Source organism: Gymnodraco acuticeps, unplaced genomic scaffold (genome assembly GCF_902827175.1).
Source record: "Gymnodraco acuticeps unplaced genomic scaffold, fGymAcu1.1, whole genome shotgun sequence".
Taxonomy (NCBI): Eukaryota; Metazoa; Chordata; class Actinopteri; order Perciformes; family Bathydraconidae; genus Gymnodraco; species Gymnodraco acuticeps.
In genome coordinates this window covers 599,874-612,347 of record NW_022991123.1, presented here as the reverse complement: position 1 = coordinate 612,347, position 12,474 = coordinate 599,874, and the positions used below count along the sequence as shown (strand labels likewise).

The following is a 12,474-nucleotide window of genomic DNA, read 5'->3' as shown; positions in this document are numbered from 1 at the left end:
AGCATGTGTATTTCTCGGGGGGCGTTCGAGTCCAGTTTTGAATAGTCTGCCGTGGTTTCGTTCCATTTCAAAGAGCTTGACGCTCGGCGTAACCTTGGCGCACTGCCACTCCAACATCACGGGGTTTGTCAACGGGACTGTAGTCCCAAACGATAGCTGGGGATTATGGGTAGTGTAGTGTCTTCGGCCATCCTAAATCTCGAAATGTCCCGTCTGTTTCTGGTGACTTTATTTACGGCTAAAAAGCCCAAGATTATAGAATTAAACAAATAAATAAAAACAAGGATAATTGTGTGTTATTGTTGAGTAAATAACAGTGTGTTATTTAGAAAAGAATAACAAATTAGAAGGAAAAGATTTTTAAAAATACAGATTTCAGTATTTTGAGGCTCTAAACCCCATTTATTTTCCTCACAGACGTTTATACGATTTAAAATAAAAACAAATAAATAAAAAGATAAAACACTGGCATGTAATTTACGTTAGAATAAATAGAATGGTTTTGAATAATAGATGATAGTAAAATCTACGTCACTTTACAGCCCCGCCCACTTTTGGGGAAACCAACGCTGTCATTTGAACGGCGATCAAGCCTGAAGCCACAGAGCTCTTCTTTTACTGTCTTTTCTTCTTAGAGGAAGTACAGAAACACGTAACTCTGGATTTGTTTTAATGTTTGAGGTAAACGACACAGCAGCTTTTTGTCATGTTAAAACTATTATGTTCTGCCTCGCTCATGAGAGTAACAGCTGGCGAAATTACAGCCTCGCCTACTGATTTTATACTGACCATATATCGAGCCTGATTCTCGATTTCAAAGGTGTGCTCTAAAATGATATTTATAAATGACTATTATCATTATTATAAGCAAGACAATAAATGGCAAAGATATGTAGAAAATAAACGTATTTAAGATACGTTCATAAGAAACGTAACGTGGGAGAAAATATGTTTCTAGAAGATATGTAGAAAATAAACGTATTTTAGATACGTTCATAACGAACGTAACGTGGGAGTAAATACGTTTCAAGCTAAACGTAATTCAGAATGCAGTTTAGTTCTGTGGGAACGTAATTTTTAGGAGACAGGGTTGCCCCATAGCATGTATTCATTGTTTGTGCAATGGTAAATAAGACACATTTTTCCTCCAGTTTATCATATAATCTCATTTTCCAGTTAATATTGGTTTATCTGTGCCTCTACTGTGACATGTTTGCATGCTTTAATGTTTAAAAAGCCTTTTCTGCTCTGATTGGTTAGCTGGTCGGCTCTGCTTAGAGATATCCAGCTCTTAGCCTATCAGTACAATGTGTTGGAGCACTAGCCAATAGAACCTCGAGTGTTACAGAATTAAACAAAGGAGTCAAATTGAGGTGTTTCAGGCAGGCTTGGGCGGGGGGGGAGTGTGGGAGAGAAACTCCTTCTGGGGGGAACTTTGGGATTTTAGCCTTTACTGAACATTTACATTCAGAAAAACCTATACAACACACTACACCAAAGGCCCGCGGGCCGCTTATTGCCGACCCATACACTACAGGAAAGGGAAACCCCCCAAAAAGCATAATAGGGCCTCTTTAAGTCTAGAGAAACACATCTACCAGATTGCTGCTGAATGTTGCACCAACGTGACACATGCATGTGCACACACAACACACTCATGCACACACACTCAGCTGCCCGTACCTCTGGTGTGTTGCAGGATCTACAGTTGTCATCATGTGACGTCCTATGAATCATCGATTCGACACAAAATCACAACACATGTGATGCATAACGCCCACACAGCAGCAGTCATCCAGCAGACCGGTCATGGTGTTTGTCCATCTGGACACGATGCTGTGGTGGGAAACAGCCACCCCACATAACCCCGCTGCACTAAAGTTACTCATAAAGCAACGCTCTACTAAATAATGTTTACATTCAGAGTCTTTATTTCGCACCCATTGTAAACAATAAGATACAAATATACACACATTTCAAACAAGGACGTCTCACATTATTAAAGAGTTTTTAAATATTAAAAGTTCTGTGTGGGATTAACTTCATTCTCCAAAGAAAAACTGTAAAAAGTTTTAGATCTGTCTTTGGTCAAAAATTAACATTATGCACAGTATGGTCATCTCTCTCACGCACGTTCACACACTTCAAAACATTCTTCCATCTGAAAAGCCCTCTGTGTCTCAGCAGCAGGTCCACATGTTTTTCTCCGGTGTTCTCTTGTTCGGGATTTTAAAGGACCCGTTCATGGGGGGGCTTGCAGGTTTCTTCTGTCTCCTTAGATTGGCAGCGACAGCAAAAACGATGTCCTCCACTTTATCCTGCTGATACGACACTTCCTGGCCACTCCTTTGACTGTTGCCGCTATTGTTTGGAGAGTTCTTGGCGGACGTCTCGAAAAACATCATGCCATGAGACTTGGCGAAGGTCATCGGCAACTCTTGGCTCACCTGGTTGTCAGCCCAGCTGGGGTCACGGAGATCACTCTTATTACCCACCAGGAACCTGGGAGCAGAAGAAGCAAACAAAGGATGATGTTATAAGAAAGTCACTCAGAAAATACGCCACAAAGATCATTTTTGAAAAACTCTACAGTAATGTATTTTTCAGAAATCATGACCCCGATACTTAAGATATACAACTATACGCATTTTCATGTTGGAACTATTTTCTTTCGTTAGTGGATGTAGTTCGGTATAATTTGTTTGCTGCTTTGTGTAAGACAAGCCATCCAGATCAGTGGTTCTCAACTGGTCAGGCCTCGGGACCAACTTTTTCCTTTGTCAATAAATTGCGACCCGAAATTTCGTGCTGCAATATATGGGCCATTCTACCGAATTGGTGCAAAGTCAGGTTGGAAATGTTTTGAATTTTTTATTTTTCTACCAAAAATGGTCACTACCGAAACATAGTACATACACTGTAGTAAAAAAGTATTATATTAACCTGTTAAGATTGGTTTACCTTCCCTTCTCTAAATAGTATTTTAACAAATATTTCAATGCAAAGTTCAATTTATACAATTCATAAAAATCATAATGCAAACTTTCTTTGTAAAATGCATAATACTGATCATATTGATTCCAGAGTTGATGATTGTTGAAATTGAACATACATTAAACCAATCAGTATCATATCATTTTAGTTGATAACTCAATATACTTTATTTTTTACAAAACATCCACTGTTTCGGTAGTGACCACAGTATTTTGTTCTCAAGGTTGTATCATATTCCCTCAACATTATTGCTTAATCTTAACTCATAACATGCCTTATGTTGAATTGTGAATGTTTGAAGCTACTGACCCAGAATCAGCACTTTAGTAGCAGGCTGAAATAGAGGAGGATGAGGCTAGAATGGGTAATCTGTTTGGTATTTTGAGCAAAACACTTCATAGACATGTTTTTTTTATATATCTGAGACCTATAATATATGCCTAACAATAGTATAATAAGAGACCTTTAAAGTAACACACTGATTTTCAGACTTTAAAAACACATTTATTTCAAAATGGTGGGATGTACCATTTTGTCACTACCGAAACGATCATGTCAGTTACCGAAACGTAACCATATGTTTCGGTAGTGACTGTTTCGGTAGTGACGACTCTAGCTAAAATTGAGCATAACTAAAGAATGCTAGCAAGTACATGGCTAGCATACACGTTTTTGAAGAGGTGTACACATAAAAACCTAATACTTTGCATAATATGTGTTCGGTAGTGACAATTGTTAAGGTTACACGCAGATTTTCAGATTTTGGAACAGATTTATATCAAAAGTATGGGATATAGCTACTTGCCATTCAGCCATGAGGGACAGGGATACAGTGTCACTGCCTTTTCAAAAATGCAGGCTCAGCCATTGGACTAAAACCCCTTGTGTTTCGGTAGTGACATGAAAACTGGGGACATGATTTTTTGAGTATAGTTTTTTCATTAAAAAATGAAACCCACAATAAATCTAAATATTCCAACTTCTGTTTGAATGTAATCATAAAGATCTTCTAAATACACCATTGAACTACATTTTAAAAAATGTTTTAAGTGTTATTTACAGAAATTGAAATTTAGATGTCAGGGTTGGGGACAGCTACTTCCCAATAGAAAGGACCCTACAAATGATGTTTTTGTATATATTAAGCTTATCACTATCTAATTTAATGCCTTATGTTTAATAGAACATAACATATTCTTAGTAAATATCTATGTCTGAATATTGTTTTTTTTTGTTAAATAGTTTTTCTTGTTGTGGGACCGCACTTTTTTACAAATTCGGTAGAATGCCCCATATACGCTTTTCAGCATACAATATTCATTAGAGTGAAGTACACTGTATGCCTTATATCCCTTATATTCCTTCACAGAACTAAAGTATGCTTTTAAAAAAGGTTTAATAAGAAGATGAAATCAAAGCTGAACTGTATAACATAAAAAGGCCCACATGCTGAAAACCCAACCCCAGAAGGGGGGTCTGGGGGGATTCTCCCCCAGGAGATTTTTAGAAATACTAACAAATAAACTACGCATTCTGGTACACTCTGAGAAGAAAATAAATAAATGTATTACTACCCGACATATTTATAATATTTTATGCCATTGTTTGTTTTTCACTTAGTTCTGAGAGCTTGCTGATCCACACAGAGAGAAGAGTAAAGAGGAGATAGTCTGTGTGAATTACTTTAAATTGTGGGTAAGGGTAGATAGCTCCCATTGTTCTGTGACCTGTCAATCATCAAACCGGGGGTCACATTTCATTATGTGTTGATTTATATCTGAAGTTGTAACCATGGATGTATAAAGAAGAGTTCTACCGCAAAGTTATTCTCCGTGGGGACTTCCGGCAACAATCTTGATTCTGATTGGCCAGAAGACTCGAAAAAAACATCAGCAAAGATGTTTTATTGAGAAGATGATCACTATGTGACAGAAGTTTTCAAAACCGTTTATGGTCTCCGGTACTTCCAGTCCAACGCCTACTGCATGCACAGCGTTAGAAAATTGGGCCTTTAAAATAAAAGTTAGATTTTTTTTTCAAAATGTCTTCACTCACACATCTGCGACCCACTCAAAACGGGTCTGCGACCATCCATTATCCATTATATTGGAGAGAAGTTCAACATCTCCACGGTCAATCCATTTCCAGATATCATGACTCTGTTACAAAAGATACACTGTTTTGAGGAGTGTCACGTAGGAACTATTTTCTTTCTACCAAACTACACCCACCAACGAGTGAGCACAGGCCTCTTAAGGCCGTGAGCTGATGCTTCTTCTGCATGATGATAAAGTTGGTGGCTGTAGTTTGGTAGAAAGAACGGTTTTGAGCGGTTTCCCCCCAGGAAGTTTTCTTTCTCAACTGAATTAAAACCAACAACTGTGTCACTACGCAGAAGGAACCGGACATCTTTGGACAAGAGGTTCTCCTGAGCTAGCTAACCTGCAACTTGTACCATTAGCTAGCTAGTTACAACGTTAATTATTCACGGAGAAACGGCTGGCAGGTGTAGTTTGGTAAAAAGAAAATAGTTCCTACATAAAACTCCTCAAAACAATCTGTGGATTGTTTCGATTAAGCGAGTCAGGATTCCTTAAAAAAAATACTTTGTTGTTGAGTTTTTTAAAATGTGGTTTTTGGGGCTTTGAGAACCACAAGCCCAGTGCCATCTAGGTCCAATACATTGGAGAGAAGGCAGACATCTCTACGGATAAGATCTCCAATACTTTGCAATTAACACCAAAATTATCTAAAGAAAAAAAGCATGTGTTATTGGATTTGGGGGGAAAAGGTTCACAAAAAAAGAAATATGGTTGTAGGATGGAGGACTAGAAAAGTTGTATATGATTATAAAAACTAATTATCCTGAGTTTTATTAGGAGTAGTAGTACATTACCTGGGGATATCCTGCCCGAGGGAGTTCTGCCTGCACTCCTCGATCCACGCAGTCAGACCGCTGAAGCTGTTAGGACGGCTGACGTCGTACACGAAGAGCACAGCGTGCACGTTACGGTAGTAGTGGTGCACCATGGACTTACGGAAACGCTCCTGCCCTGCCGTGTCCCACAGCTGGAGCTGGTGGGGAGGGGGGAGATAAAAAGGAGAAAGGGAGAAAATGACATTTAGTCAATTCATTCACATTAGGCGGAGTTGGTAGAGGTAAACATGTGCAAAAGAGGAAATGAATGAGAGGGAAGGCACGGAGAGGGAAATGAGCCATGTGTTGAGACACCCCAAACCAGACCGAGACACATGCAGTGATTCATCAAAATAAGTTAGTCAGTTGATCTAATCTTTAGAAAGTCCAATCTCTTGTTTTGTTATGTCCTGTGAGATTATTTCTGTATTGCAATTGACAAATAAACCTAAAATAGTTTGCACTCATTTATGTCTTTATGCTCAAGGACCTCAGCTGGCTTCAACGATTAACACTTCTGTGAAATTTGTATTGATTCTTTTTAGCAGCAACTTCTGTTGTCTCTTAAGCGTCCGGTAGGAGCAACAACTGCTTTAGTAGCATTAGGCTCTTCTGACAATGAGCTAGCCTCAAACACCTCTGCGGAGTCTGATGCAGGCCACATGTTGGCCTTTGTCATATCTCAAAAACCGACATCAAAAGAAGAGGTTCTCCTTATTTTGACCTGGACCATCTGTACAGTAATTCTGTACCGGATATTTTATTATCATCTGAAGTTAGGCACAATAAACGGGAAATAAATATCGGTTTGTTTGTTTTGTTGCTGCAATCTTGTCTATAAGGAAGAGTGAGGGTCCTGACATGATCTGACATTTCCCCCCAAAAAATCAGATTTGTTTTCTCTTTGTCATACTCTACTTGAATATGATAAATTAAGTGCTAGATTCCATTTCAACGATGTGTCACTCCCGCTAAAAAAATAACAGATGCAACAGAGGCAACATGATAAATGAACATACAGAATAACAAAATAAAATAACAAAACATATTGGATCGCTAGCTCTATGCTTTGAAAGGACTTCAATTTGCTAACTGACTTTGAATTGGTTTAAGATGACTTTTGTATTGACTTGAGTGCCATGAAAGTTGACGTGACACTTGACCTGAATGGAGACACCTTTCATTGACTCGCCTCAGGGTCAAATTAACAGCCCTGGTAAAAAAGTGACTTTGCAGAAGAAAAAAACACGTTATCAACATCCACTTACATTTTAGAAGATATTTCTTTATACAAGCTCACTCTGAAAAGGAGCATATGATTTTGTCCCATTCCATTATCAATACAAACCATTGGGAACAAAGCGTGAAACCTCTGAGGATGTATTTATAACTTTAGTCACCGCTTACTGACACTTCCTCCATCATGTGGTCGTTTCAAAACAGTCAGGAAGTAGATCAACACCCACAGATTGAATATCATCGCATAAACAGAGTCACTCATGTGTTTACAGTTTACACGAGGGGCTCAAATGAAGCTCGTTGATGTAAAAGCTCACATGCCACAAGAATCAAGTATGTGATCTTCACAGTGATTTACATGCTGCGTTAGTTCTGCAAACCAGCAGCTCTGCTCATTTCCTTTCATCCAGAGGATTCTCTGCTGTTCAGTGTGGCACAAATAACTCAGCGGAGCCACACTGCAGAAAAGTGCATTACTAAAGAACCTAGGAGTGTTAAAAGTAAATGAAGAAAGCAGTAGAAAACATGATAAAGTCACAGTTAAAAGGCTGAGGCAGTCTCAAATAACCTGCAGGAATATTACATCCTCTATTACTTGCAGAGTTCTTTTGTTTTATTTGTCTAGTCCATCTCCTAAACTGAATTGGGCCCTGAAGAGCACTGCATTTGTTGTGATCTAGTAATGGATGGAATACTGAATGTGCTATGGTCGGTCATGGCATGGGGCCCAACGTGTGAGGGCCCCCCCCCTGTCCTTTATTTACAAAATGTCACTAAAATAGACACGCACCTACCAGGAACAGACCTAAAATGACTACAAAGGAACACAATATGTCCTACAAAAAGATGCAAATGTCTATGTCTTACTCCCATGTAGGTGGTGGTGCCTTTTGCACTTTGTTCCCAACTTAAGAGCCAACAACGTTGATAACTAATCTGTTTATTTTCGCGTCAAAATAAAAGAACGGCGTACCATTGTGTTTCTGCATTCCTGTGCACTGTTAGTCTGTTGTACGGTCCACAGGTCTTTATTAAATATTATGACTTCCCCGGCTACCTTAATTCTCTCTCCGTTGATATCCAGCAGCCTCTCGCGGAAGTCCACGCCGATGGTGGCCTCCACTCTGCTGGGGAAGTCTCCGGCGCAGAGTCGGTGTGTGAGGCAGGTCTTCCCCACCCCGGAGTCTCCTATCACAAGCACCTTAAAGGTCCGACAGCGGGTCAGCAGCGAGGACACACTGCCCAGAGAGCTGGAAAACTCCAGAGAGGACTCCATTTTGCCGAGGGAGTTTCACTCAAAAAACACCCAAAAAGGTTTTATAAATCTGCAGCCTCACAGGGTCTAAATCCAAAAAATAAAGTAGAGCCTCAGGGGTTCAAACACTTTCTTCAGGTAGTTTAGTGTATCCCTCCGCCGGGGAGCTAGTTGCACAGTGTTCGCGGAGCTGAGCAGTGAATGAGAGGAGCCTCTAGCTGCTAAAGCCTGGTGCCTGCTCGTCACCTGATGAACTCCCTCCCTCAGACTGACACCACCACCATGCTGTCAAATGAGGCTCCAGAGGCTCCTCGTCACCTGATTACTACTTGAGTATGTACTTTACTTCACTCAGCATAAACTGGTATGCTGAGTGAATTAGGGAGGCGTGTGGCGTAGTGGGTTGTCCGCAGCATGTCGTTGTGTCCCTGGGCAAGACACTTCACCCCAAATTGCTCCTGTGGGGATTGTCCACAGTATTGAGTATGTAAGTCGCTTTGGATAAAAGCGTCTAACAAGTGACATGTAAAGAAGTAACTAAGTACATTTACTCAAGTAGTGTGCTTAAGAACAATTTTGAGGGACTTAAGTTACTTTGCAAAATTGGATTAATGATGTAAAATATAATCAACACTTAAATCAGACACCTGGAGTAAATTCACAAGCTACCCTGCATGCAGCATCCAAAGTAAATACAACTAGCTGCACCTTTACCAGCTTTGATAAACACATGAATGCATCAATAATAAAAACATATGATGTATATTATTCTGAAATGGACCAATCTGCACAATAAGTACTTTTACTTTTGGTACTTTAAAGGTCCCCTATTATACTGTTTTTCATCAATATCAGATATATACGAAACATGTCTCTGAAGTGTTTGGCTCAAAATACCAAACAGATTGTGCATTGCAGCATCCCATAAACCCCTCTGTATGACCAACAGATGTGTTTCCTCCGCTGTCTTAAAATCCCCACAATGCTTTGCGCACGGACCAATTTCCAAAATCTTTGACGGAAAATGTAAGGCGGCGCCTCTCATATAACACACACCTGCACACCTGTTAGCCTGTTCCGACAATTCTTCGTTTTCCAAGGCTCGGAAGGATTATTGCCTCGCTTCTGAAGGACCTGACTCGGAAGACATGTCCTACCAAGGAAGCGTCATCGACATTGAGAAACACCCAATGTTTAGTTTCCATAGGTGGGTGGGTCTCCAGTGCCTCATTGCTTCTGATTGGCTAGTTTACAAAATAAAGGTTCTAACTCTTTGCCTTTACAAAGTGCAAAAATGACAAGCTTCTGCTATCTTTGATGAGCGATAACATTATTTTTGGCCATACGTTTTTCATAAGACTGATGAAGTTGGAATCAGTTGTAGTTACAACTATCCCAAATACTATGAAATACTTTTACTGTGTCCTTCTTGAGTACTCTCCTGCCAAAGTCCCCTCCATAGTACAACAATGCCTGTCTTACTGCTATATGTGATGAGCAATACAAATAGTTTTAAGTTCTTAAGAAGACTGATCATGTTGGACTCAGTAGTTAGACTACTAGTAAAGACTATAAAATACTTTTATTGTGTACTTTCAGAGAAATCCTGTCAAAGTCCACCCTGAATACCCCAGTGCAGATGCTCCTGTTGTCTCTCAAACACAAGCAGACACATTACTTTCCAAAAATTGAAAGTTATCTTGGTCCCAATCCCCACGTGAAGAACAGGGTAAGTTTAGTGATGCTAATGTAATGAAAATGGCTCCAGGCCCCACAAGATACACTGTCAGCCATATCTAAGACCTGAAGTCAGCATTGAGCTCTTCTTAACACCATCAATAGAGGATTGATTAAACAATATACTTGAGATTATGAATTTAAAGGTGAGGTGCATGCATGGGGACAGTTAGGAGTTGGGTGGGAACCATTTACAAGCCCACATTGGGTTGTTCATTTTGGCAGGAGTGTAGAAATCAAAAAGGGAGGCAACGGCATGCCTTTGGAATGCTGACACTGGAAGGGAAATATTTCCATATTGACACCAAACTTAATACATGTTACTATCCTTGATAATATACTGTACATTTCTTAAATGCCAAAATTGTACTTGGAAATAATATAGATCCTTTAACAACAGCAAAAAGATCATCCTTTAAAATGTTACGTCAATCAGTGAGATTTTATGGTGATTTATATATTTTACAATGGTCACATAATAGGAATTATGGATGTGTAATGCTGTGGGTAGAGGGTAGTGTTTTTATTTAAATGGATATTTAGATAGTCAACAAAGAAACATAAAGTATTTGAAACATACATTTTGGTAACAATTTTGGATATGATCATTTTCTTGAGCTTTAAACTCCTGGGGTCAAAATGACCACCAAGGATAAAGGGTGTAAAGTAAATGTGAAGATAAAGGAGGATTAAGAATACATTATATAGCAGTTATTTGTTTTACAATATCCTAAAGTCTATTTTTAACACACTATTGAGTTGGCTTTTTCATTACATTTAAAATATAAATTGTACCTAAAATAATACTGAGTGAGCAGGGTATACATATTCACACCATATGCAATCATAGGATATTTTTTGTTGGAAAGATATTTGTCCAAATTGAATACAAAATATTACAAATGCAAAACATTAAAACAAATGTCCAAAGCCGTATTATAGATTATTTGATTGTGTAATTACAAGGTGAGAGAAAATAGATCCACATCGTCCTATTAAACTTATATTTTTCAATTTTTTTGTACAGAAAAAACGTTCCTAAATTACAGTAAATTATTTAAAAAGGTTGAGTCTCTAAGACTAAAATAGTTGAAATTGAATTGATAGTGCCTTATTTTCAATTTGAAAACACATGATCAATTCTTCGTGTCAATGGCTCTCTAAAGGCAGTATCTGTTTGCTAACCTTAGATATTGATTTATTTAAATAACTACTGACCTTTGAATATATTATTGCAAACATAGCCAAATTATTTATTTGCATTTTCTTATCAAATAGGACACACATAACCACAAATCATTTTTATTTGTTTTACTGACCACAAAGTTTTGCTTTTATGAGCCTCTACCAACTGGTTGAGCAGGCCTTTTATGGTAAAAGTGCATTTTCAACAATCATACAGTAAGCTACAGTATTTGTATGCATCAAATTCAAATAAAACACAAACTGAAATACATTTTTTTCTTTTATGGAAGATGAGCAATATATACAACCAGATATATTCATAAAAAAAAAAAATTATAAAAAAAATAGAGATGGAAAAAAGTAATGTTAAGTGTTTTTCATTATCAAAAAAAAGACTTGCTCATCTTACTGTATATGCTGAATTGGCCTGACAACCAACCCCTGGCCTAACAGCAAATGTCTATATCCTGTGTTGGCCTAACTTGCTCATCTGTGTGCAACTTTGGGCTGCATTTCATGCATGAAAGGTGCTATATAAATTATTATCACTCTTTCACTCTGACTCATAAGGCAGTACTAGATTTAGTAATATTACCTTGAATCTAGCCATTTGTTTACCATATTTTTATTGGAAAACATCTCTGAAACTCTGAAAAAGTGATATTGCTAGTTTACCATAAAAGGCCAATTCGACCGATTGGTTGAGCATATTTAAAAAAAAATTACAGCCTTGTTACAAAATGTTTTGTACATCAAGTTATATAACTAGAGAATGCAATTCCTGAAGAAATTGCTAGTGGGAATGCTTTATGCTGAAAAGCTGATGCTGAATTGCTATGCTGAAATGTAATGTATAAGAAGAAAGTGAAGAATTTAGATTGAAATGATACATGAACACTGGGTGCTTGAATGTGTGATGAGAAGAAAATAAAGTAAAAAAGGCTTGGAAAAGCAGCAGAATATTTGAACTGCAAACTTTTGAACTAACTTGATGGCGAATGATCTGTCGCCATGGCAACGGCATTTGATGACACCCCATAATACGCGATGTGTTGATGGCTGCATTGTTACCAAACCTGTGAAGTTTTGGGCCATTTCGAGCATTTTCACTGAAGTTGTGAGAAAACCGTGTTTATAGTGAGCATTG

At 38.4% G+C, this 12,474-nt stretch overlaps 1 protein-coding gene across 1 annotated transcript; it reads right to left on the bottom strand.

The window, feature by feature from the left end:
- Positions 1–1,908: 1,908 nt before the first annotated feature.
- LOC117560262 (ras-related protein Rab-33B-like) lies at positions 1,909–8,638 on the bottom strand. The gene is made up of 3 exons (XM_034237118.1): positions 8,208–8,638; positions 5,891–6,069; positions 1,909–2,502 (listed from the first exon to the last, which is right to left on the bottom strand). Exons 1-3 carry the CDS (start codon positions 8,424–8,426, stop codon positions 2,181–2,183), a joined length of 720 nt encoding a protein of 239 aa, XP_034093009.1. The 5' UTR covers positions 8,427–8,638; the 3' UTR covers positions 1,909–2,180.
- Positions 8,639–12,474: the final 3,836 nt, after the last annotated feature.

Excerpts from the sequence above, each read along its gene's own strand:
- LOC117560262 (XM_034237118.1), bottom strand. The coding sequence starts at position 8,426 with ATGGAGTCCTCTCTGGAGTTTTCCAGCTCTCTGGGCAGTGTGTCCTCG. Across the intron at positions 6,070-8,207 it reads TCAACGGAGAGAGAATTAAG|CTCCAGCTGTGGGACACGGC; the intron begins GTAGCCGGGGAA and ends CCTCCCCACCAG. Across the intron at positions 2,503-5,890 it reads CTCGGGCAGGATATCCCCAG|GTTCCTGGTGGGTAATAAGA; the intron begins GTAATGTACTAC and ends TTCTGCTCCCAG.